The 26135-nt window shown below is 35.9% G+C and overlaps 1 protein-coding gene across 1 annotated transcript in view; it reads right to left on the reverse strand.

Annotated features, from left to right (window-relative positions):
* Positions 1-6772: 6772 nt before the first annotated feature.
* Positions 6773-26135, reverse strand: part of LOC130010440 (lipopolysaccharide-binding protein-like) — a 52861-nt gene continuing 33498 nt past the window's right edge. Inside the window, 16 exon segments of the mRNA XM_056100031.1 lie at positions 6773-8085; positions 10193-10269; positions 10860-10923; positions 11314-11356; positions 11739-11806; positions 12054-12221; positions 12754-12828; positions 13718-13894; positions 14193-14284; positions 14383-14446; positions 15400-15554; positions 16230-16303; positions 17045-17176; positions 18351-18450; positions 20829-20879; positions 20882-20918. Of these exon segments, the coding sequence (XP_055956006.1) occupies positions 7942-8085; positions 10193-10269; positions 10860-10923; positions 11314-11356; positions 11739-11806; positions 12054-12221; positions 12754-12828; positions 13718-13894; positions 14193-14284; positions 14383-14446; positions 15400-15554; positions 16230-16303; positions 17045-17176; positions 18351-18450; positions 20829-20879; positions 20882-20918 (1521 nt within the window). The 3' untranslated portion in view covers positions 6773-7941.

Here is a 26135-nt window from a genome sequence, read left to right on the forward strand (position 1 = left end):
AACGCGTTAGAGCCCAGAGTTTTTCAAGATTTTTTATTTAAAATCTGCTCCGAAGCATTTGTGCCACAAGACAATAAACTCCCTGTCTAGCTTTATTCTAAAACAAAATATGGTCCGAAACTCTGCAAAAAATGACATTTTTAATTAAACTTCGCCCACACATTAAATTGAAATAATTTAAAGATACATTATGGGAGATGAGATAACGAGTTGGCAGTTCTCACTATAAAAGTTAAAAACTACATAATGTAAAGGCAACTTGCTGAAAATTTCAGTCAAATTGATCCACTATGAGCCGAGAACCAAGCGGATGAAAGTTCCGCTTAGCCTCGATCATCATTACTGAAGTTGATAAGACAAAACTAATAGTCTTGATTATCCATTTAATCGTTAATCACGAAGGAAAGTTTTGCAGCAAATCGGACTGCAATCCAACAAATATCGCAGGAAATCCTTGACATCGAGAGCTGATTATGGTCTGGATAAGTTAATTAATGTCTAATTAATAGTTTTTATAACATTTCAGGCCTAAAAAAAGACCTGAAATAGGCCGATTTTGCTCTGGCATAATGTATGTTTAACAAGAATGTCTGTAATTCAAAGCTTCACACTTTAAAGCTAACGTGGTAGGGTTTTGAATTTCATATTTGGTGTGAAGTATTGGGGCCATAAGACGATGAACCCTATCGATTTTAATCATATTTCAAATTTAGTGTAAATCATGGGTACCCTATCGATTGTCCGTTTATTCTTTCATTAGTTAGCAGTTTTCCTTTGTAACAAATGTTAGAATACTTTATTTTTATCAAATTTGGTGCGAAGTATTGGGACAATGGTTGCTTCACAACGTGGAGACACTATCATATAAGGTTTCATATTAACTCGGGATCTCGAGAAAATTTACATAGGATGTCAATATCTCGAGAACATTAACTCGAATTCTCGATAGGGTACCCATGATTTACACTAAATTTGAAATATGATTATGACACTAATGATTCAAAAGAAATTTGAACGATAGCCACGCAAAATGTGGAGGAGATACGCCCACGCAGCATCTATGCCTCAACAGCAGATTATTCGAAAAGAAAACTTGGTTGTTTAATAAACTGAATAAGGATCTAGCATTCATCAAGAAATCTAATCTCTATCGTGTTCACGTGCTTGTTATATCTCTGGGATAGAAAAGGCTATATTGCTGAAAATTAACAGGTCATCCTTGTCGCGGAACACGGAATATTGAAAATCCGTTAAAAACAAGGTTTTCAAAGAATGGAGAGTATAACTCCGGAACGAAAGATCGCTTCCCATTGAATATCAATAAAGTTCATGACTCCAAAGCTTCACACAAAATTTTAAAAGTGAAGCCTCTATGGCGTGAACAAGGCTTTCAGGGAGCGGGCGGGGGAGAGGGTATATTTAGGAACAGAAGGTCACAGAATGTTGAATATCGATAGGGTTCGTCCTCTCATCGTCACATATTTTTTAAGAAATACAAAGAAGGTAACCCTGGAACAGAAGTTTGAGGAGTACTGAAAATCGAAAGGTCCTAGTGCTTCACACCACATTTGAAAAACAAAATCAGTTAAAAACTGTAGCCTCTATTGCGTTAACAAGTTTTTCGGATAGGGGGAATAACTCCAGAACGATAAGTGGCGCTAGAAGCGACAGGGACCGTCCTCTCATGGCCCCGATGCTTTACACTAAATTTGAAACAAATCCATTAAAACCTGTAGGATCGGTGGCGCTATTAAGGTTTTCGGGAAAGTGTGTATGTGTGTGTGTGGGGGGGGGGGGGGGGTGGCGGGGGACTCCGAAACGACAGATTGTGGGGCGCTGAAAATACGTTAAAACTACGCGTACACATAAAAATACCCGAGATCTCGAGAACATTTACACAGGATGGCAAGATCCCGAGAACATTAAATCAATTTCTCGAAATCGTTAACACAGGATGGGAGATTCTCGGGAAAATTATTAGGGGATTTCGAGAACATTAAATTGAGATCTCGAGAAAGTATCACAGGATCGCAGGATCTCGAGGTCTTCTACAAAATTTTGCATGACCCCTATACGCTTCCGTTATACGCTTCCATAGTTTTTATTTAAAATTTCTCCTTTGTTTTCACGCCATTTGATTTTAAGTTTGTAAACAAGGTGAAAAAAACCCCATAAATTAAAAGGAATTCAGCCACTCAGATGGTACGTCAATCAAATATGACACACCAGGAAGCTGTTGTTTGTCGGAAAACATTGTACGTTAGTATGATACGAATATTATATCACAAGGGGTCACCATGACCAAAAAGAAACATTGACGAACAGAATTAATAATGTCGTACAAGGTCCACCCCAATAATGGAGCGGCGCGTCGAATTACCCAATAACACCCAATAACTGCCCAATAACACCAATAACTGCCCAATAACACCCAATAACTCCAAAATAACAACCAATAACTACAAAATGTTGACTTTGGAAACACAAAATAACAATTTAGTTGAATTTAAGAAGCATCGCTGCTTTGTGTCCAAATCGGAGTTTCACGCTCACTCGCCTGAAGGGACATAACTCGTATATGTGATTTTTGTTGACAAGAAATTAATAACACCCAATAACTGTCCAATAACTGCTTAATAACACCAAATTGTTGACTTTGGAAATACAAAATAACAATTTAGTTGAATTTAAAAGCCTCGCAACGTTGAGCCCAAATCAGAGTTTTACGCTCACTCGCCTGAAGGGAGATAACTGGTGTATGTGATTTTTGTTTACAAGAAATTAATGTATGCTTTCGTTGCATTTCGTTTTAATTATACATGGGCGTCAAATATGGAATAACTATTTCAACCCCTCCATGGGTATCGTCAGGCGGTTGCAATAACAAAACGTTATTACAGATGTCCCCGCTATAGTTTTTCATGAAATTCAAATTAACTTCCAATAATTTAGCGCAAAAATGCGCTACCCGACGACATAACGATTAGTCTGTAAAGAAATTCTACGCACACAGGCGCTACCTGACGAGATAACGAGATACTTGGCTGTTAATTTTAATTCCTTTACAAACCAATGTTTTCTAAAAAAAACATACACATATTTAAAAATGTTTCATATGAAAATATTATAAAGATAATAAAATAATTAGTCTGTAAAGAAATTCTAATTAACTGCCAAATATTCTACGCACAAAGGCGCTACCTGACGAGGTAACGAGATACATGGCGTTTAATTTTAATTCCTTTACAAAACAATATTTTATTAAAACATTTAAACCTGTTTCATATAAAATATTTTATTAAAACTAACATAGCCATTCAATGAGTTTTTTCTACAAGCCCATGTTTCAGGACGGATCTCAGATTTGTGGTCTACAAGTTGCCAATTGTCTGTCCCGTGTAAAGCCCGACGTATGTTAAGAATTTGAAATGTTGACACTCTAGCCAATTTTGTAACAAGGTCAGGTAAATTCTGAATATGCCAATCGGTTTCTTGTTTCAATCTATTATTAATTGATTCTGCGTTGTTATTAGTCCATAAGTTTGAGATCAGTTTATTTTGGAGGGGCTTAATAACATATAATAACAATTTATGTTTTAAATATCTGTCCCAATATTGTTCAAATCTAGGATATTTTTCAAAATAAACAGACAAGTCATCTTTTTTCATTTCAAAATCCATGTCATTTTTCGAATATACAATTCCTTCCTTACCAAAAATTAAATTTCTTATAATTGAGCGTTCTTTTTGTGGTGTTCCCGATTTCTCTAAATATCGATATAAATTTTCCTTAATGTGTTTTGTACAAAGTAAGAAATTAGAATTTTGGAATACTTCATACAAAGATTTAGTCATAGATTTTTCTTTGTCGGTACCAAATATTATTTTATCACTACCTAACTGGGAACGAAGATGTGAAAAGAAATAGTGATAGGTTGGTGCTTCGCCATCCCAATGGAGCATCATGGGGCCAAGCATTATGGGGTTTTGATTCGTTTCGCGATATAAAAATAACTATAGCGGGGATATCTGTAATAACTTTATGTTATTGCCACCGCCTGACGATACCCATGGAGGGGTTGAAATAGTTATTTATAGATTGATGGCCATCTTATATATAATAATAATGCACTAGTTAAAGCGATTTTTGATTTAACGATATGTAATGATATATAAGGATTAAAACGTACACAAAATACTTTGTCGTGAGTATTAATTATGTAGATAGAGGGATGAGGTTTAACGTCCACTATGTCATTTCAATAATTCTCTTGTGTGTGTGTGTGTGTGCGGGGAGGGGGGGGGGGTCTTTACCAGTGTGATGACCCAGAGAGAGCCCACGATTCTGGACAGACGACACTACTTCTTGTCAGGTATAACTGGGGAATCACATACACAAGTTATCTCCCTTCAGGCGAGTGAGCGTGAAACTCCGATTTGAATATCAAAACCAGCATAGTTGGATCTGCAAGACCTACATATGTAGTCTTCACTTGAACATTGAAAAAAATTCAACTGAGTAGTATCTACTTTCTCACAATCTGAATAGCACAAACGTTGACATACTTCACAATATAAGCTTTGAATATCAGCAAGGATACTCAACTCGGGGATTTTTCCTATCATGTATAATTAAAACGAATTGCAACGAAAGCATACATTAATTTCTTGTAAACAAAAATCACATACACGAGTTATCTCCCTTCAGGCGAGTGAGCATAAAACTCTGATTTGGGCTCAACGTTGCAAGGCTTTTAAATTCAACTAAATTGTTATTTTGTATTTCCAAAGTCAACAATTTGGTGTTATTGGGCAGTTATTGGGTGTTATTGAGCAGTTATTGGGTGTTATTAATTTCTTGTCAACAAAAATCACATATACGAGTTATGTCCCTTCAGGCGAGTGAGCGTGAAACTCCGATTTGGACACAAAGCAGCGATGCTTCTTAAATTCAACTAAATTGTTATTTTGTGTTTCCAAAGTCAACATTTTGTAGTTATTGGTTGTTATTTTGGAGTTATTGGGTGTTATTCAGGCGAGTGAGCGTGAAACTCCGATTTGGACACAAAGCAGCGATGCTTCTTAAATTCAACTAAATTGTTATTTTGTGTTTCCAAAGTCAACATTTTGTAGTTATTGGTTGTTATTTTGGAGTTGTTGGGTGTTACTGGGGTGTTATTGGGCCGTTATTGGGTAGTTATTGGGTGTTATTGGGTAATTCGACGCGCCCTAAAGGAGCTAGACACGAAAAGCGGTAATTTTATTCTTTTTGCCATGTAAATTGTTGAAAACTAGTATACTTTCCAAATGCTATTATATTATACATCGGATGGTGGTAGAAAGGTTGTGTGTGTGGATGGGGGTGGAAGGGATATTGCGTGTCGAGAGAATGAGCGTCTGTAATAGCCATATTAGGAAGATCTGCATTTGTGTATTGTGTTGTTTTGGGGGGAGTGGGGGGAGTGGGGGGTTGGGTTTTTTTTGGGGGGGGGGGGCGGTGGAGAGGGTCTTGTGAAGGTGTGTGTGTCTCACTCCCGAGCAAGAAGACGGGCAATCTGACTATTCCGGTATAGTGATAACAAAAATTATTACTTCATCTATTTATTTGGCAATTAGGGTGCCTGAAATCTAATAAAATGCTAAATACCACGAATTTGTATTGAATTGACTATGGATTAAAACATTTTGTGTGGAGCCACTCTACTTTGTGTGACATTTTTCGGGCATCGATTATTTTTGTGAATTCAGCTGCAACAGTCCGATTGGATGGTTGGAATTCAGGATGGCATGTTGCAAAACGATTTGAAACTTTAAAGTTGCTTAACTCACGGTCTAGAATAGCTGAAAAGCGCATTTGCGGCGGTTAAATTTGCTTGGGGAGGACAAGACCCCCATTCCCAACAACGATCGGTGGGTTGTTTGGGATTCTGGTCTGCCACCTAAGGTAGGCCATATTGGACAACATTGAAGATGCTTTATTCAAGGGTTAGCATAGCAGGAAAACACGTTTGGGGCAGTGGACTGTAAACGATTGATTGGTTAGACTATATTAGACCACTTTGAAGTTGCTGTAGTCACGGGCTGGAAGTGGGACAGCCCCCCTTTGCCTCTCGCAGACAAACGACGCCGCCATCTGTAGCCCAAAATTCTTTCGGGAATTTCCAGTTCAGCCCCCCCCCACTCTCCTTAACATTGATCGAGCCAGTACGCCTATGCTTTTAAATCAAAGCATTAAAATCTGACAATGTTTGACATTCTTACAACGGAACTGTTTTGCCATCTTAACGTCATGCAGGTGGGGCTAAATATATGTAGCGCACAATAGCCAATCAAAATGCACGACCTAGACAATGGTAAAATAGCAAGTAGAAAACCTAATATACCGTAATTATGAATGGCGGTTCAAAGATTTTTAAAAACACTGCTTGATTAACTTAACTGTCAATATTTGCTGGTGAAACTGAAGGCGTCCAATCATAGCTAAAACAAATACGTCAGTACATTTAAACGTTTTTACGTTGTTGCGAACTATGTTCATGTTCAGATTTTCAGAACTTAAATCTAATCCCTCAACCAAGTATCGAGGTATATGGTATACCACAGAACCAAAAGGGTCTCGGCGTTAGGGAGAGAGAGCCCCCGCCCCTCTAAAGTACCCCACGTTTGGCAAGACTATCCCCCTTCAGAGGCCCTGGCATGACTTTGTTGCTACCTTTTAGTCCACCAGGAACCTATTTCATGTTCTTACGTAATATAATACACTAATACAAGCTTAAGTAGGCCTATAATATTTATTGTAAATGTTTTAAAAAAGAAAGACATCATAAACAAAGCATATATATAAATTTTAAAAAATACAATGATCATTTTGTATATAGTTCAGCTGTGCAATAAAAATACTGATACCATATTGGTTTTGCATATAGACTAGTAAACCTGTACCATAAAAATACATACCTTACTTACAAAAAATGCATAGTCTGCCCACAAGTTGTGTTCTATGAAAGATTGGCCAATCTTTCTACAATAATATAGACAAAAAAGGTTTTGGCGAACTTAGATTATATTAGGTCCAATTTCATCTGATCCTTGGCAGATTATAAATGATCTTCTGATAAATCAAAGCATTTAGCAAGTTCCTAGTTGCATGAATGAATTAGTTTTAAAAAATAGGCTACTTTATAGATAACTATTGTTATTTCATTTTAATGTACATAGCTTAATCAAACTGGCTAAAAGTTGGCTTTTTCAGCTTACAATAAAAAAAAAACACCTGTAAGTTGTCATATCAAATTGTTTTGACTTTTCTTTAAGTCATGATAGAATGAGTTCAACAGAATATTTGTACTTCTGTTTTAATTAGCCATAAATTTATATAAGTATGTGTAATTGAATTATATAAATATTGATAATTATCATTCATTTTTAATGCAAAAAGCATATAACAATTATAAAACATATCAACTTCTTTGATAGGCAGTTAGGCACATATTAACACAAGGTACAGTTTAGCTAGAATGCTTGATAAAGATGAGACTTTATCATGAGAGTATCATTCTCAAAATGCTGCATATTAATAAATCCAGTTATTCAGTATCCATAAAAACTGTAGGTTGATATTAATTGAACAAATATTTAGTAGAATATATACAAATACCGGTAGTAAAACCAGTATTCTATATGTGATTTTTATGGTGTTATTTTGTAGAATACATTTGAAGATGAAACAGAATATTTAAAATCTATTAATATTCACTATAAAATAGAGTTAGCCATTTACTTAAATAAAATTCTGAATAAAAATGGTTATGCTGAATTTCATTAAATTAAAATACATCTTAAATGTCTTAAAGGTTTTACATAAATAAATCATTTCAAAATAGAGTTACATCCCTTTAGTCTTCAAGCAGACCACAAAGTATATTATACAGCTCTCATTCTTTACAAAGGTTTTGGCATATTCATATTATGTTGAACAACTTGAAATATTGGTTTCTTGTACTGTATGTTGGGATGATTAATGGCATCATGGTCTGTTTGTATCTTGGGTTTATAAATCAGATCAGTAGCTATCATCAAGGAATGCTGGAAGAGATAATAATTTGAATATTATTTGAAAAGTTATCAAGATTATTAAGAATGAAAAAATCAAGCATGTCATGAAATTATTGATTTAGCAATGTTAGAATCTGTCCACTAATTTTGTCTTCCACTATACCTGACGCAAGATAACCTGGATGTTCACTGCACATACCATATGACTAAACTGCATGCTGTTACTTGGGCAATCTACATCATACATCGGGGACAATGTATAGTCCTTCGGGTGGGATGGAAAGCAGAGGTCCTGTGTACACCTTGCTGTGCACATTAAATAAACCTTGGCAGTTGATATTCTATATAAGAGAAGGCTATATTCCACTCTCTGGGAAAAATTTCCCTCATATCACACCGTATGGCTTATGTGTCCCTTCATCAGCCCAGTCGGAGCAGAACAGTAAGATGTTAATCATAAATCAGATATTCCGATTTACTCAAAAACTGAACAATAAAATATTCTAAAGCCCTTAACACTAAACTTTGTATTATCTTTATGAAAAAGTGTTTACCTAAGCAATTTGGATTTCACACCCCTACTGAAAATCCAACTGATTTTATCTGTGGCAGGATGAAATCAATAGAAAGTAATTTATAATCTTTAAGTTGCATTTATACATGATCACTGGATTGTTTACAATCACTGATGAAGAAAATGATGGATGTTACAACAATTATTTGTGGGAATATTTTATCTTGTGAAATCAATTTTAAGTATCCAGCAATAACACAAAGTTTAGTGGCAAGGTTTTCAGAATTTTTTTTTCTATTTTGGAGTAAATCTAAATCTCCAATTTATAAAGCAGATAGACCAGACAGTTTAACCTAAGCTTAGAACAATGTGTACAAAATAATTGTGAATTCTATAATTCAGTTACTGAAAATATTAGTATATGATATGTAAATTACTCTCTGTAGATAACGAAATCCTTATACGGCATTTAGTAACTGAACATATGATATAAAACACAAATTTATATGGAAAACAATCACTGGGTTTATTTCACACTATGTTTCAGTGATTGTTTTCCATATAAATTTGTGTTTTATATCTGTAGATAACGTAATTACTTTCTGTGTGATCAGTTGAGAACTAGTTTTTGTAATTTCTTACTTAATATATAGTTAGATAATGCCATTATTACTTATCTTTAGTACCGTATGATAAATGGAGAATTAGGTAAAATAATTAATACTTACTTTCAATATGATTATTTGATAATTTAATAATGGAATTTCATGTTACTTTCTTTATGATTACTTGGGAAATAGATACTGTAAATTACGTGGATTGGCGAAGTATTCGATTTAGTACGCAAGTTTGGTACCATGATACTTGGCGGAATTTGCATGGATACAGATGATAGAATTGTACGAATCTTCGAGTCGCTGAGCCAAAGCAGATTTGCCGACTTTCAAGAACTTTTAGGCATTCCAATGTCGAAGAAATAAAAGGTTTCAATATTACCGTATTTATATGGAGCAATGTATGTCAAAACCTAAACAATTTAAGAGTGTGTGTGTGTACCTACATGTATGGATATGTGTCATGTGATTGGTCTTTGATAATTGAGAGTGACAGGTTATTTACTGAAGCGACAGGTATGAACAGGTAGCTTTTTTTAAACATTACGAGGCCTGGGCTTAACACTCTGCTTTAAAGGATAAATAAATGACAAGATGCTTTTCCTTGTCAGGTCCTTCATCATGCATAAAACACAAGAGAAAAGCAGGCTGGAAAATCCTATAGAACTGTCTCAGTCAATCCAAGGATCCAACCCAAAATCTCCTGGTTAGTGGCACCAATAGATAAGGTAAAAGCTTACTTAATCTTTAGTAGGATAATGCCATACTTATCCAGTATGATAAATTTGAGAATTATGTAATGTAATTAATACCTACTTTGTGTGTAATAAGTTTATAATTAGATAAAATATTTAATACAAACTCTCTGTGTAATAAATTGATAATTAGATAATGTATTAAATACTTACTTTCTTTGTAATATGATAAGTATAGAATACAAAATGTAATTTTAATTACTTTCTGTGTAATAAGTTGAGAATTAGATAATTAATTTAATTCTAATACTTACTTTCTGTATGATAAGTTGAGAATTAGATAATTGTATATCATCAGTTAGGGGTAATACCAGACCTTTGCTTCCCTGTGCTATAAAACAAGTGATACTGTGATACATTTATTATTTTCAAATATAGAATAAAAGTAAACTCAACTCTGTTCAGAAATGTTATGACAGACATGTAAATATCAGGGGGGGGGGGGGGGGGGGGACTAGTCAGTCTCCAAATAAGTGCAGTCACTGCAGTTGGTCTCAAAATTATGCATCAGCAACTAAATGAGGTAAACAAACAAAGACGAAATAGAAGGGAAAAATCCCAAGTACTTAAAATATGTATGAATATATCTGTGTATACTATGATTAGATATCACAAAACGCGCAAAAGTTTCACATATTTTCTATGTATGGAGGATTTAAGGCGATATTATAAAGGTCAATTATGTCATTTGCAGGTGATTTTCAATATTAGCAAAGAATTTATAAATTATATAAATAACATGAATTCCCATGCGTAGTACTCAATTTTACTCATGTTAAAAATGTTTTCTGACCATCAGGATTCTACAAAATCTTCCCCCAAAGTCCAGGAAATGGCATTTCAGGGACTCTAGATACAAAACTGTACGCCCGTGATGACAGAGGTTTGCATAATTCGAAGGCTGGGATGTTACTGACTCACCATTTAGCTGTGGAAAAACGACCATATCAATAGCCAACTGCATCATTGTTTGTATAGCTGATCCCTATTTAAAAAAAACCAAAAAAACCCCCATAAAATCATGGTAAGGAAAAAATAAATTTCTTATTGTCATTTATATTAATTAAACATCCAACCGAGCTTGTGTTGTGGCTGCATATTTGAAATCAAATAACTATTACCAAATTTTTATGAGAAATACAAATTATTTCGCTCATAATTTAGATTTTGATATAAAAAAAAGAAGTCTCAGTTTTAGGTAAAATTTAAGTATTTTTATCGAAACTTCGCCTTGTCTCTAAGTCTATCCATTATCACAGTGTTCATTGTCTTAGAAATTGTTCTTAAGTATTAATGCACTTTGTAAATGGTAATTATTATTATTATTTCTTGTGAACGTAAACCATCATCTGTCCATAATTTGTACAATACTCACACTGACGTTTCCAATATTCGATTTAAAGACTTCAAGTTTCAATCTACAAAATAAATATAAACATTTTAAGTGTAACAAGTTTCAATCTACAAAATAAATATAAACATTTCAAGTGTAACAAGTTTCAATCTACAAAATAAGATTATTCAACCAACAGCAACTGGTAATTACTGGTACCAGGGCTAACTTTTGGTCAGGAAAACTGCAGAAAAGGGAAGGGAAAAAACCCCAATAACACTGTACTACTACTAATTCCAGTGTTAAAGTAAACCATATTATTCCATAGCAGTATAAATAGCATGCCCCATACATGACACTTTGTCCCTGAGTTGCACTAATGCCTCCAACTAACTTTATCGAATGAAAGTATAGTAAAATGTACATAAATACCATTAAAGTAATCATAATATACTACTATTACTTACAATGGGTTAGATATTTTAGCATAAAGAAGTTGACCTTTTAATGAAGCTTGTGCAGTAAATCCTAGTGTCTGAAATTTAAATGAGATAATTAAATACTTAAATACTGATGGACTATCCCTAAATATACCCAAATGCAGGCAAGTTCATTTTTAAAAATCTAAACAACTTGACCTGGTTTAAAAATGCACCCAAACATACAGATATACAAGGGTGGTAACACCCATAACATTTTGGCATGTAAAAATGTAATAGAGATAATCTTGATAAATTATATGAAAGGAATATCTATCACATTTATATAAAAGTTCTACCTACCACATTCAAAGTAAGAACAAAGATATCGGCTTTGCCTTTTTTCTGGACATAAATATTAACAATTCCTGAACCATTTACTTTCAATGAACCATCCCCTATTGATAATACTGGTGCTTTTGTTTCAATCATATTTAACTTTAGTTGACAATTCGGATACTTTTTACCAATCTAGAAAATTAAAGTTTATAAAAAGCACTTTAGTTTGTAGGAAGTTGAATACACAAAAACTAGAAAATATAATCTCCCAACATGGATTCAATCAGATTAACAATAGACCAATAAAAACATTTTACAAAACACTTATAGGTTACAATGAATTGTTTATATTGTCTTATAAATGTTGTAAAATTTCATTCATTATATAGACCAGAGTTGAACTATTTTTGGATTGATATTCTTTTTAAAGATTCAACTTTCAAAATATTATAGTTTTCAAAGGATTCAAACTCCCTCAAATTTTGATAAGTTGTTTTCATATCGCTTTATTTATAAAACCGTGGTAATTAAAAACTACACATTTTAAAAGTAAGTACTGTATCTCAAAATTCATATATTATGAAACATCTATATCCTCTCAATTCGAAATAAAAACTTAATGACATTACAGAATGTTGATACAGGAATAACCACCATAAATCATTCATAGTTGCTATGAGAGATATAAGCTTCGCCCTTGAGGTGTGTAAATTAAAATACTAACCTGTGGTATGATTATACCTATACATTTCAATCCTGTACAGGTTGTATTTAATATTGATCGATTTGCTGGTGGTAACTGAAAATACAATACAATAATTATGTTGTAATTAACTTAAAGGAGCTAAATCGCTAATATTTGAGACCTAAAAATTGACAAATATGGGTCGCAACGCATATAATAATGTAATATGGATGTATATAAACTGATTTACATTCAATCGTTTCTGTTTTTACTTCAATTTCAAATCAGTTATGTTCAATGAAATATGCCAGAAGTCTCAATCGAATGGCAATCTCTAGTATCTGGTTATTCCAGTCTACACCGATAGTATTTATTGCACATGCTCTCCAGATAAGAATATGGCATCACTGTTTTACATGACTTGTGGAATATGTCTAGCCTCCTTCTTCGAGCCCCTTGTTACAAAGGGCGCTGAAACGCATTATGGTACACGATTCGTGTACCAATGGTAAAATGATTATTTTGTCATAAATATTAGATATCAGAAGCCCATCTTTTCCCGGTAAGATCACAACAGCAATGTTGATTTAAATTGACAAATAATTTGTGTTTTCAATGTCGAAGACTTTGGATGATACTGAGTTACAGACTTAGCTACTTTAAATCATACTTTAGAATTGAAAAGTTTCTGCATGTGGATCCAAAATCTATTCAGTACTTGTCCTGGTTTAGATAGTAAGTCTTAACTTGGAAATATTTATGCTGTGCAGTCAGATAGAAAACAGGCATGGCTTTCTTGTGTTTGCCTAACATTTAGCAAATGGCTTTCTTGTGTTTGCCTAACATTTAGCAAATCAAGCCAGATTTCCAATCTCTGGTTATTGCCAAATTAACAGCAAATTTATAGCTTACAACAGGCAAAACCTGAAAGGATATAGGTCCAAATCTTATTGTCGATGGCACTTGTCATCACATTAGAAGTGTGAATATGCATTAGACTTACGTCTTGAGATGAAAAATTATATTTAAGGTATCCATGTTTAAGGGCTGTATAACCCATAGAATTAGCCATATAATCAGACAACCATAGGTACACCATCTTGGATGTATCTTTATTTTCTGGTATTGGTTCTGGTTGAAATGGCGCTTCTGTTTTATCTCCATTCCAAAAGATCTCACCCTAAAAATAAAAAAAAAGAGAGAAAGAAATAAACCAGAAAGAAATATACAGTATAGAATTTCAATGAAATGAAGCTTAAGGTCCTAATGTTCAGCACCGACCCTTTTGGTGAGGATGAGCATACACTATGAGGGAAGTTTTGACTGATCAGCTGTCTTTCTGTCTACTCTGTCAAGGGTTCTTTTACATGCAAGTCAACATGTACAGGAAACCTTGGTTATGTCTATTTTCAAATGTTAAGAAAGGGCAGCAAAGAATTCCATTTAGCCTATATTATTGATAAATATATTAAGAATACCTTATGATGTGTTTCCATATATGTACTTGTAAATGTTGGAGTAGATATCAAGCTGTAATCTAATAAAAACTTCTTAGCTAAAACAACAGTCACTGAAATAGAGAAAACCCATGAAGTTAGTCAAGTCAATTTATCATATGGTGACAGACCCAGCTCCCCTAATATAGAAGAAATCAGTAAAAATTTATACCTGGTAATTTTTGTAAATCATTTTCTCCATCAACATTAACTGCCTCTTTCACAATTTGTATCAGCTAAAATAAAAAATAAATTAATTGATAATAAGACTTTGTAATTTTCAATTAAAGGACAATATTGGTGTCAGTCATTATCACATATGTGATACAACACGACAGAAAAATAGAAAAAGTCTGTGCATTACCATGTTTTTATTAAGTATAGAATGAATAAAAGCAAGGGAATGTACGGACTATTTCTATTTATCTTGTGTTCTCTTATCTAATGACATTCAATTACTTTATTGAATAATCAGATATCCTCTTACGGTCTCATACATGTATAACAACTTTTGGTCTTGGAAGGACATTAGTGAGCAGAAATTCGCCTGTGCATCTGTTATCACTTGTCACTTCAGTCAGTTATACAGAGGGATAACTCATGTTTTCCTTTTGTGTTCGTTACTTCCTTTTGTAGAAAACTTCATTACGCATCCATCGTAGCAATGATCTCTGTGTTAAAATTATATTTGGAACGTGTTTAACCAGTTCTATCACATATGTGATAATGACTGACACCGATATTGTCCTTTAACAGACTGATATAAGTTGAGAGGTATCATATCTGTATAAAACAACATTTAAATCGGTGCACAGATAATATACTATCTCAGTGCAAACAGAGAGAGAAATGGAGTTTAACTAACAGATAATATACTATCTCAGTGCAAACAGAGAGAGAGATGGAGTTTAACTAACGTCCACTCGACACCAACTGGGTAGGTTCGGGACTAACGCATGCTTCCATTTTATTTCAATAATTCGCTTGTGTGTAGGGGTCTTTAAAGCAGTGCAAGGAAACCAGATGACCTGTGGACATCATACCAGACTCGACAGGGAACTCTTTTCAGGGGATTGAAACCACGCTATTTGACTCAATGACAAATCTAACAATTCGGCCACATAATCAACTCTCAGTGCAAACAAGCTCCTGATTTGCTAAAATATTAATGTAAGGTTTATAACATTACCTTTGCTTGTAGGATTCCTTTGATCTTTCGTTCTATGGTACCTGAGAAGAGATTATAAATCCAAGATGCTCCACCATGAAACTTGATATGTACTCCGCCGATACTACAACTGCCTCCTGTTGCTGTTAAATGTGGTCGACCGTTAGAATCTTTTCCTACATTTAAAGAACATACAATTCAAAATCAGTTGAATAATTATATTGGCAATAACCTTATATTATCATATTAAAGAATGAAACAGCCTAGCCTGCATTATTAGGTACTATTTATCATAGGTCATTACAAAATACACCATGCTTAAAGATACATTATGGGAGATTAGATAAAGAGATGGCAATTCTCGCTATAATAGTTAAAAACTAGATGGTGTAAAGGTAATTTGCTGAAAATTTCAGTCAAATTGATCCACTATGAGCCGAGAACAAAGCGGGTGAAATTTTCGCATAGTCTCGGTCATCATTACTAAAATCATTAATATAAACAGCATAGTCTCGATTATCCACTGTTTTGATTTTAATATCGAAATCTAATCCAGCCAACATTGAAGGCTAGCCTTGACATCGAGAGTTTATTATGTTCTGGATAAGTTAATTAATGTCTAATTGATAATTTAGATAACATTTTGCTCTTGCATAATGCATGTTTAATCTGGTGTTATGAAGATAAAACTATGTTGAACGCAGGATGGGATTGTACACGTATTAAATGTGTTTCACTATTGATCTTGGTTCCGCAATCACCTAGGCCCATGTTAGAGTCTGACCCGACTTTCACCTGGATTGCTGTGGAATCTACCAGTGAGCTCAGTATTAATAACAAGTAAATCTTACCAATATTCATTATAAGAGAAAAAGAGATTCCATTGGCAGAAGCATCAAAACTACCATGATCAGATATTTTAATCCTGAAATAAATTCATAATTATTTACTATTTACACCATATTCAATATTCAACGCATTGGAAGGAAATGACACAGGAACTAGATCTTAACAGGACAGTATGTTTAATCTTTATTCTGGATCACAGGTGCCTTTAACATGGAGAATCTTTATCAATTTTAAGCCTATAAGTACCGGTGCTGATAAAGAAAAGTTTTAAGATAAGTTAATTACCCTTGAATCAGATTCAGACCAGTTATTTTATGCTCTCACCCACTTCGTCACAGCTTAATATTAAAAGAGATTTTCCACATTACAGTTCTCTGTGCTCTGGATAGGTGTTGAAACCTTGTCTCCTTGATTAGGACACTATATTCCTGCATTCTGGTCAACTCACAGAATTATGTACTAGTAGAATAGTGCAAAGTATAATAACAGTGATGGATCCATTCATACCCTCTCCCCCCACACCCCCCCCATAAAACAATTCATGTATTATTCTGTTTCTATGAAACATATGATAATGAGCTTTTTGTTATTTGGGTAATGTAGGTGATCAAATTGAATGTTATATTTAGGTCCAGATATGAGCCACAGATCACAATTGACACCCAGATTTTTTCAAGTTTTCTCAGAGGATTGATCCCCCCCCCCCCAACCCCTCCACACACTAAAAAAAAAATCCTGCATATCCCACTGTATCATTAATTAACACAAAACTTTGTCTAAATAAATCAGTAATTGTTCTTCAAACAACACTACTTACCATCCTTTTTTGTACTTGTATCGCCAGTTACCTTTCATTGCTACACCAGCACCAGTTACACTCCATTTTAAACCTTGATTTGGAACAGGAGTTATACCACCAGATGGTTTAGTAAAACTTGTGATAGTCATGCTGTAAATGTAATTATAGAACCAGTGAGGAGTTCAGCTCTGTACAAAGATTACTAATTTTAATTTAATTTTGAGCTTACTGTATCGTAAAAAATATTCCATGAAGAAATCCAATGAAATACACAATTTTACTTTTTACCCAAATCAAAGAGGTCTAGTCATTTTAAGCATGGCAACATCTGAGTTCCAATTGAAATTGCTCCAAGTGATGTAATACCGCCATCAACCATAACTCTAGAAGTAATTAACGAAAATTGCTGAAATTCAATACACTTCTTCGCTTTACTAATCTAAATGATGTATATAAATTTAATTCAGATCGGATGATAAGTTTGTCGTTAGGACATTCAACAAAGTGAAACAAGGGGTATAACTCAAGAAATAATTAACAGAAATTATTGAAATCACCAAATAGGCTTCTTTGTCTCACTAAGGTAAATAACATAGTCATTTCAAAACGATCAGATAATAAATGTAGTCAGTAGAGTGTTCACATGAAAATGGTGGATGACGGACCGATCGGATGATAACTTTTGTCGTTCACAACTTTTCATAACGTTCAACAAAGTGAAATAAGGGGTATAACTCAAGAAATAACAGAAATTGATGAAATTCAATAGGATTCTTCATTTCACTAATTTGAATCATGTATATAAATTTCATACAGATCGGATGATAATTTTTGTCGTTTGAGGGTTTACAAGGTTCAACAAAGTGAAACTCCAGAAGAAATAAACAAGAATTATTGAAATTAAACAGCCTTCTTCATTTAAATTTCAAAACAATCAGATGATAAATGTAGTCTAGAGTGTTCTCAAGAAATTCTGATGATGGACTGATCGGACGATAACTTTTGTCATTAGAGCATTCACTATGTTCTACAAAGTGAAACAAGGAGTATAACTCAAGAAATAATTAATGGAAATTACTGAAATTCAATAGTCTTCTTCATTTCACTAATTTAACAGTCTGTAGAGTGTTCATAGGATATTGTTGATGAGGGACGGACGGCAATATAGGACCACATTTCATGTGGCGGTCATATAAAAATCTACAATTCAAAAACAAATTTGTAGAACATTCCTAGCTCTGTCAGAATAACACATCTAGGATATTATAAAACAAGACACTTCAGTTTCTTTTTTTTTTTTAAAAATGACTATAATTATATCTACCCTGTCATCTGATACTGTATATGACTTGCTTCTCCAGACTGATCTGGTATTTTCATACCTGTCACTTTTCCAGACAGAGCATTAATAGCTTCATTTGCAGCTGTAATGAAAAGATAAATGTAACTTTAATGTCATTATACGGATTGCTTAATGATTTACATTTCATTGCTCCAATCCCCAAACTTAGGTATAGAACATTTCTGTCAGATACAGGGTGGCTAAGTGGGTAAGGCACTGGCTCACTAGCCTTGAGGTCGGATGTTCGATCCCTGCATTGGCCGAGAAAGTTCATCCAGATTTTCCGGCATGGTTCCCCCTTGTCAGTGATGCAGGACGGAGGGCCTGACAAGGACAGTTGTCTAGTCGTTTGGATGGGACGAAAAACCGAGGTCCCATATACACATTGGCGTGCTCGTAAAAGATCCCTTGATAGTTGGAATTCGATATAAGAGTAGGCCGTAGTGCCGCTGTCCGGGCAAAATTTCCCTCATAGCACACTGTATGGCGTATGCCCGTCTTCATTAGTCCAGTTCAAAGCAAAACAGTAGGACGTTAAACCCCATTTCATTTCATTTCTGTCAGATACAGAATTTTTAAAGTTTGTATCCACATGGAACTAACTTTTCAGTACCCAGATAAACAGTAACACAATGATAAAGAACCTTTGTATCCAAGGACTAAAGGATGCAACAGGACTTAAGTTTTTATACTTTTATGCAGGTATTATACTTTCAACAGTGTGATTAGACACTCTGAGTTATGGCAGGGCCTTGCCAAAAACCTAGCATCCAATAAACCAAGGAACCATGGTTGCTAAGTGAGAATGACGCTGACTCGCTGGCTTGGAGCTCACAGGTTGATCGGGAGGGTTCATCAGGATTTTCCAGCATGGCTTCCCCTTGTCATTGGTGCAGGACAGAGGGCCTGACAAGGACAGCTATCTAGTCATTTGGATAGGATGAAAAAAACGAGATCCCGTGTACACATTGGCATGCACATAAAAGATCCTTTGGCAGTTGGAATGCGATATAAGAGTAGGTCTTAACACCATGCTGTCCAGGAAAAACTTCCCTCATAGCACACTGTATGGTGTATGCCCGTCGTCATTAACCCAATTGGAGCAGAACAGTAGGACGTTTCCGATGAACCAATGATAAGGACAGAAGGGAGATGGGTTGTGTTAAGTGACCCAAGATTTCCAACTCTACTCCAACTGAATCCTATCTCAACCCTGAGCAATACAAGTAATGTGAGTGGTGGACAGATTCTGCTATGTAGTAAAGATATTATATATCTTCAATGTTCGAATCAAGTTTTATATATAGGTCTGCAAGTGTTAGACAACACAAGAATGGTATTGTCTTATTCTGTAAAATTTAAACATACATTATGCAAGAGCTAAATCAGCCTATTGCAGGTCTTTCTTTAGGCCTGAAATGTTTTCTAAATTATTAATTAAAAATTAATTAACTGATCCAGGCCATAATCAACTCTCGATGGCATCTGATTTTTCCAATATTAAATAGATTAGAACGATTCAGCCATATTTTGATTTAATCTAAAAATGGAGAAGCAAGACTTAGCTTCAAACAACCAGTATACGGTGATTGAAATTATTGCACACGTCTTGTCAATCCTTCAAAGGCTAATATCTTCACACACAACAGAGTAATTTGAATGAAATTTTCAAATTATTCATTTATTTACATAATCTATTTTCGAATTATTATAACAAGAATGGCTAGCTCTTTATCTAAATCTTACATAATGTATCTTTAAAGATGTCAGTTATCAACCACATGTATAAAGTATTTGACAGGTAGACATACGAGTTCATGTAAATTTGGATATAGTAACATCTATATAGCCTAAATGAGGAAGTATATATATATATATCAATCAGATAAATTAGGTTTTAGTAATCTACAATGAGGAAATAGGTCAGATTAAGTTAGTTTTAGTAGTCTTCAATCTCTGCAAAATAAATCTTACATAACACTTTACTGTGAGGAAATAAATCAGTTTATCTTATTTATACAGGTCAATAAATGTACATCCTACATGTTTGATTCTCCAAAATTTAAGATTTCTAAAGTAATGACTCATTAAGTGTTGTCAGTTTGAAGAATATGCCTTTTCAGAGATAGTTGGCCCTATTTATATAAGTAGCCTAAACTAAAACACTATTTTGCTAATTGCCAATTAAGGCACAAAAGTTAAAACTTCAAAATTGTTGGTAGCCTACATACACAGGTTGAGCAAGACAACAAAATACAACCTGATTTCTGAAAACATTTTTATTTTTCGTACATAATAAATGTCATATTTTCAACTAAAGACTTTTTTGGCAATGTAGCTTAAAATTTTCGTTCATTTTTTTTATTTTTTTTATTTTTTTGGGTTATAAATTGCACTCATAGGAGCTGGACTAAGCTGTCCTCCATGCACCCCTACCCAAAATCAAATTATATAACATACCGTATGCCAATGCCTTTTCTGTAATTCTGGCCTGAAATCCTGGGTTTTGCGGGCCAGTAGTTCTCTGGGTAGAAATAGAAGTAGATACAACTGCAGCAAACACAATGACCACAAAACAAATCATTTGTACAACTGTGGAAAGGGAAAACTTTTCCATCCTTTCTATCTCAAGTTTCTGTAATTCAACTTCGAAGACTTATAGTACTTTGTTCTTAGTCACAGCTTTCAAATGAAACGTATAATTGGATATTGAGAAAGACGAGGATGTAAATTCTTATCTACATGTCTCAAACGATCAAAGTTTCCTTGTCATAATGTTGTTACCCCAGTAATACGTATTGTAAATCTGTCACGTGTTCCCATGTTTTTGATAAATAGCGTCAACTGATAAATGTTGTTTGATGAGCAAGACTATGTTTATGAAGCTTGACGGATATTTATAAATAGTAACAGGCAAAATACTACCCAATCGAATGCGTTGGATTGTAGACTCCTTTAGTCATGTGCATCAGAAGTGTGCCAAACTAAAAACTGGAAAAACCGCAATAATAGTGAGACTGAGAGAGAGAGAGAGAGAGAGAGAGAAATGGGGTTTAACCACTGGAGATCAGTGGGTTTAACGTCCACTCGACACAAACTAGGTCATTTCGGGACTAACATATGGTTTAATTTTATTTCTATAATTAGCTTGTGCATAGGGGTCTTTAGCAGTGGGAGGAAACCGGAGGACCCGGAGAAAACCCACGAGGTTGGACAGGCGACCCTACTCCTTATCCCGTACAACCGGGGATTCAAAACCACGCCAGTCGACTCAATGACAGACTTTCTGATACAGCGCGCGCACGCTAACCATTCAGCCATCCACCCCCCCCCCCCCACAATAGAGAACTCAAAAAACTAAAATAAATCTGAGATCAGCAAAAGAGAAGAACGGAACGGAGCTGTACGTGTGTGTGTGTGTGTGTGTGTGAGAGAGAGAGAGGGGGGAAGAGAGGGGAGGAGGGGGTAGGGGGGGGGGGGCTTTTCCGAGATAGGGGGTGGGTTGAATTGGGTGGATTTGTGATAATGTTTTAAACCGCTTTACATCTCTAAAATTTAGTAAATATAGGCTAAGGTGGTTTATGTAGGAATTCGACCCGCTGAATCCAATGAGTTTGGGTATCCATCCTAAAGTGACGGCTAATTTCGCTAGGGGGCCAAATTCAAAATGGAGGCTCATTTTGGCAGGAAACTCCTTAGTTCTCTAAAAAAAAAAAAAGGTGCGCATTGAAATATGGATTTTCGGTGTCAATTACCAAAGTTAACTGGCTGAGCTCATATTCAAAATGGCGACCATTTTGCGGGACATTGCCATATGCGTACGGGCTCGATGACAGTGGGCCAGAACCCGAAATGCCCGAAAAAATTTCGGGTTTACAGACAGCGGCGTCGGTCTTCCTCGAGAGGCGAAGAAGCAGAGTTTATCTTGCATGCCCCCCCCCCCCTAAAGAAAATTTTGGAATATTTGACGGCTGCCAACACGTTTTCCTGCTATTTTAGTCCTTGAACAAAGTGGTCTGTTATAGCCTAATTAAGATGGCTGACTCGAATTCCAATCAAAAGATCAATCGTTTACAGTCCACGAAGACGGGACCATTAGCAGAAAATTTTTAAAATTTAACTGCCGCAAACGCGTTTTCCTGCTATTCCAGCCTGTGAATACACCAACTTCAATTTGGTCCAATATAGCCCACCTAGCTGACCCGAATTCCAAACAACCAATCAATCGTCGCAGAGTATGGAGGCCTCACCCTCCCGGAGAAAATTTTGAAAATTTAACCACCGCATATGCGTTTTCTGCTATTCTAGCCCGTGTAAGCACTCCAACAGTATCAAATGGTTTGGTAACCTAAATCCCATTTTGAATTCCAACCATTCAATCAGACTGTTACAGCTGCATTCACAAATAATAATCGATGCCCGAAAAATGTCGCACAAAGTAGAGTGGCTCCAGACAAAATGTTTTAATCCATAGTCAACTCAGTACAAATTTCTTGGTATTCAATTAAAAGATAAGTAAAATTAGTGTTTTATTAGGGCTCAGTGACAGGGAAGCAAAACTAGAAATGCCCGAAAAAATTTAAGGTTTACAGACAGCGGCGCCGGTTTTCTTCGAGAGACGAAGAAGCGGAGCTGATCTTGTAAGGACCCCCCAAGAAAATTTTTGGAATATTTGACGGCCGCAAACGCCTTTTACTGCTATTCCAGCCCGTAAAATTAGTGTTATATTAGATTTCGGGCAATTTATTTTGCCAAGTAGATGAAATAAAAAATTTTTTTCACTCCACCCGTCTGCCCGAAAAGTCAGCTTGCCCGAAAGTTAGGGGGGCAGCTGCCCCCCCCCCCCGGCTCGTACGCCTATGGACATTGCGATGTTAGTAATTTATTTAATAGTGTACGTCAAACTAGGTTTTGGGGATCGCTGAATTCATATCTGAACAGCTGAATGTCCTATATATGATTGAAATAAACGACAATATGGTTCTGAAACCCGACATTAGGCTATAGCTAAGTTTAGGAGACCATGGAAAGGGCTCACACCTGAGCTTCTAGATAAGATGTAATGTCAGTCTCTCCTAGCAAAACTCTGTAACCTTTATATACTGAGCGCCATGGAAAACGCATCACTTTTTTTCACAAATATTTTATTACTAGGTGGTTTTGTATGTATAATATTATGCAATACTATGAACTATTGTTTCACACAATGCTTCCAAACGCAAAAAATATCGGCCCGTGTGCAACAAAGAAATTGCACGAGATGCACATGAAAAACCCAATATTCACGTGCAGCATTGTGTGTGAGCCCTTTAAAAGCATGTTTTCAACTTAATGTGCAGTACATGAACTGTGAAACGTCAATCTGTCGTAATTTGTTGTTGGACGTGTGAAGAAATCGAGCTAGAGATGCCGAGACTTACTGAAAATCAACGGAATGATGCCATGGAAATGTTCAGGGCTGGCATATCTACACGTGCTATTGCCAGACACTTCAATTGTCATCAGTCCACTATTGTAAGGCTGGTGGAACGTGTTCGAGTTACTGGATCAACATGTGACCGTCAACGTCCTGGTCCACAACGCGTTACAACCCAGGCTCAAGACCGCTACATCCGGGTCACTCATCTGCGTGACAGATTCCGCCCAGCGACTCGAACAGGTGCAGCAGTCGTCGGAAGACAAGGACCAGTAAGTGCCAACGCCGTAAGACGTCGTCTAAGAGAAGTAGGACTCCGTGCACGACGACCTTATGTTGGAGCTATCCTCAGGGATCATCACCGTCAGCGGCGTTTGATATGGGCTCAAGGACACCAGACATTGAGAAGAGTAGACTGGCAAAGTGTACTCTTCAGTGATGAGAGTCGCTTTCATCTTTATCACGCTGATGGCCGTCAACGTGTGTGGAGACGTCTTGGGGAACGTCTTGCAGACACCTGCGTCTTCGAAACGAATCGTTGGGGTGGGGGAAGAGTAATGGTGTGGGGAGGCTTCACATTTCATCACCGGACCGCCCTACACATTTGCAGGGGTCGCGTTAATGCTGTAGCCTACCGTGATGATGTCTTGCAACCAATTGTTGTTCCGATGTTTCGAGCGCACCCACAACTTCAGTACTTCCAACAGGATAATGCACGTCCGCATACCGCCTGTTTTAGTATGGACTACCTGGCTGCTAACAACATCAATGTCTTGGACTGGCCAGCCATGTCTCCGGACATGGCACCGATAGAACATGTCTGGGATGAGATTGGACGCCGTCTGTATCGGAGACCACAGATGCACACCATTGCTGCTTTAGAAGTTGCTCTTGTCCAAGAATGGAACAATTTGCCCCAGGCCTTCTTTCAAACATTGGTAAATTCCTTGCGACATCGCTGCACAGCGTGCGTAAGAGCCCGTGGAGGACACACGCGCTACTGAATCCTGTGTCGTACTTTTGGTTTTGACCCCTTTGACTTTGTGCCGTTGATTACAGATTAAACATCCATAAGTGTACAAATGTGTTGTTATTGATGTGTTCCCATTTGAATATTGTTCACAATAGATGCAAAATAAATAAGATATGTTTACAGGATCATTTTGTTATACGAAAAACTAAGTGATGCGTTTTCCATGGCGCTCAGTATATATACAATTATTGATTCGTATAATAACATGCGATATACTCGCCACTTGGAAGGGGGCGAATATAACGGGAAATATTTAGTGGTGGTGATGAGCATGGGATGGAATGTGTGTGCGTGTCGCTGCAGCTTTGGATCGGCTGTAAAGACGAACAAATGAATATCTTTATTCTGCAAGTATATCATCAAATTATTCCCAAATGAATATCTTTATTCTGCAGGTATTTCATCAAATTATGCACAAAATATCGGTTGAGATGTTTTCGGTTTTATTATATCGAGCACTCGACTTAGTATCTCGACCGCTGGACTTAAAAAAAAAGTATCTCGAGCGCGGGACTTAGTAAATTGAGCGCTCGAGATAGTTAAGTCGAGCGCTCGAGACTTAGTATCTCAAGCACTCGACTTATTATCTCGAGCGCTCGAGATATTTTTTTTTTGCGTGTCCTAAATCAGCCACCGTAGAAGGGGGTAAATATAACGGGAAATATTTAGTGGTAGTGATGAGCATGGGATGGAGCGTGTGTGTGTATGTGGGGGCCGTGGGAGGATCCGCTCCGCCACTGCAGCTTTGGATCGGCTGTAAAAACGAACAAATGAATATCTTTATTCTGCAAGTTTATCATTAAATAATGCACAAAATTATACAGCTTAAAACATAGGCTGAGACGTGTTCGATTGTATTAACTCGAGCGATCGACTCAATATTTCGAGCGCTCGACTTAATTATCTCGAGCGTTCGACTTAAAGTAGCTAAGTCTCTAACTCAATATCATCAAAAATCTTCATTGAAAACACGAATTATTTGTCAATTTAAATCAACATTGATGCTGTAATCTTACCGGGAAAAGATGGGTTTCCGATATCCAATATTTAAGACGAAATAAACAGTTTACCATTGGTACACGAATCGTGTACCATAATGCGTATCCGCGTCATTTGTAACAAGGGGCTCGAAGAACGAAGCTAGACATATTCCACAAGTCGTGTCAACTGGTGACGTCATATTCTTATCTGGAGACCATGCGCAATAACTACTATCGGTGTAGACTGGAATAGCCAGATGCTAGAGATTGTCATTCGATTGAGACTTCTGGCGTATTTCGCCGAACATAAATGATTTGAAATTAGAGTAAAGATGAAA

Source organism: Patella vulgata, chromosome 3 (assembly GCF_932274485.2).
Source record: "Patella vulgata chromosome 3, xgPatVulg1.2, whole genome shotgun sequence".
NCBI classification, from domain to species: Eukaryota; Metazoa; Mollusca; class Gastropoda; family Patellidae; genus Patella; species Patella vulgata.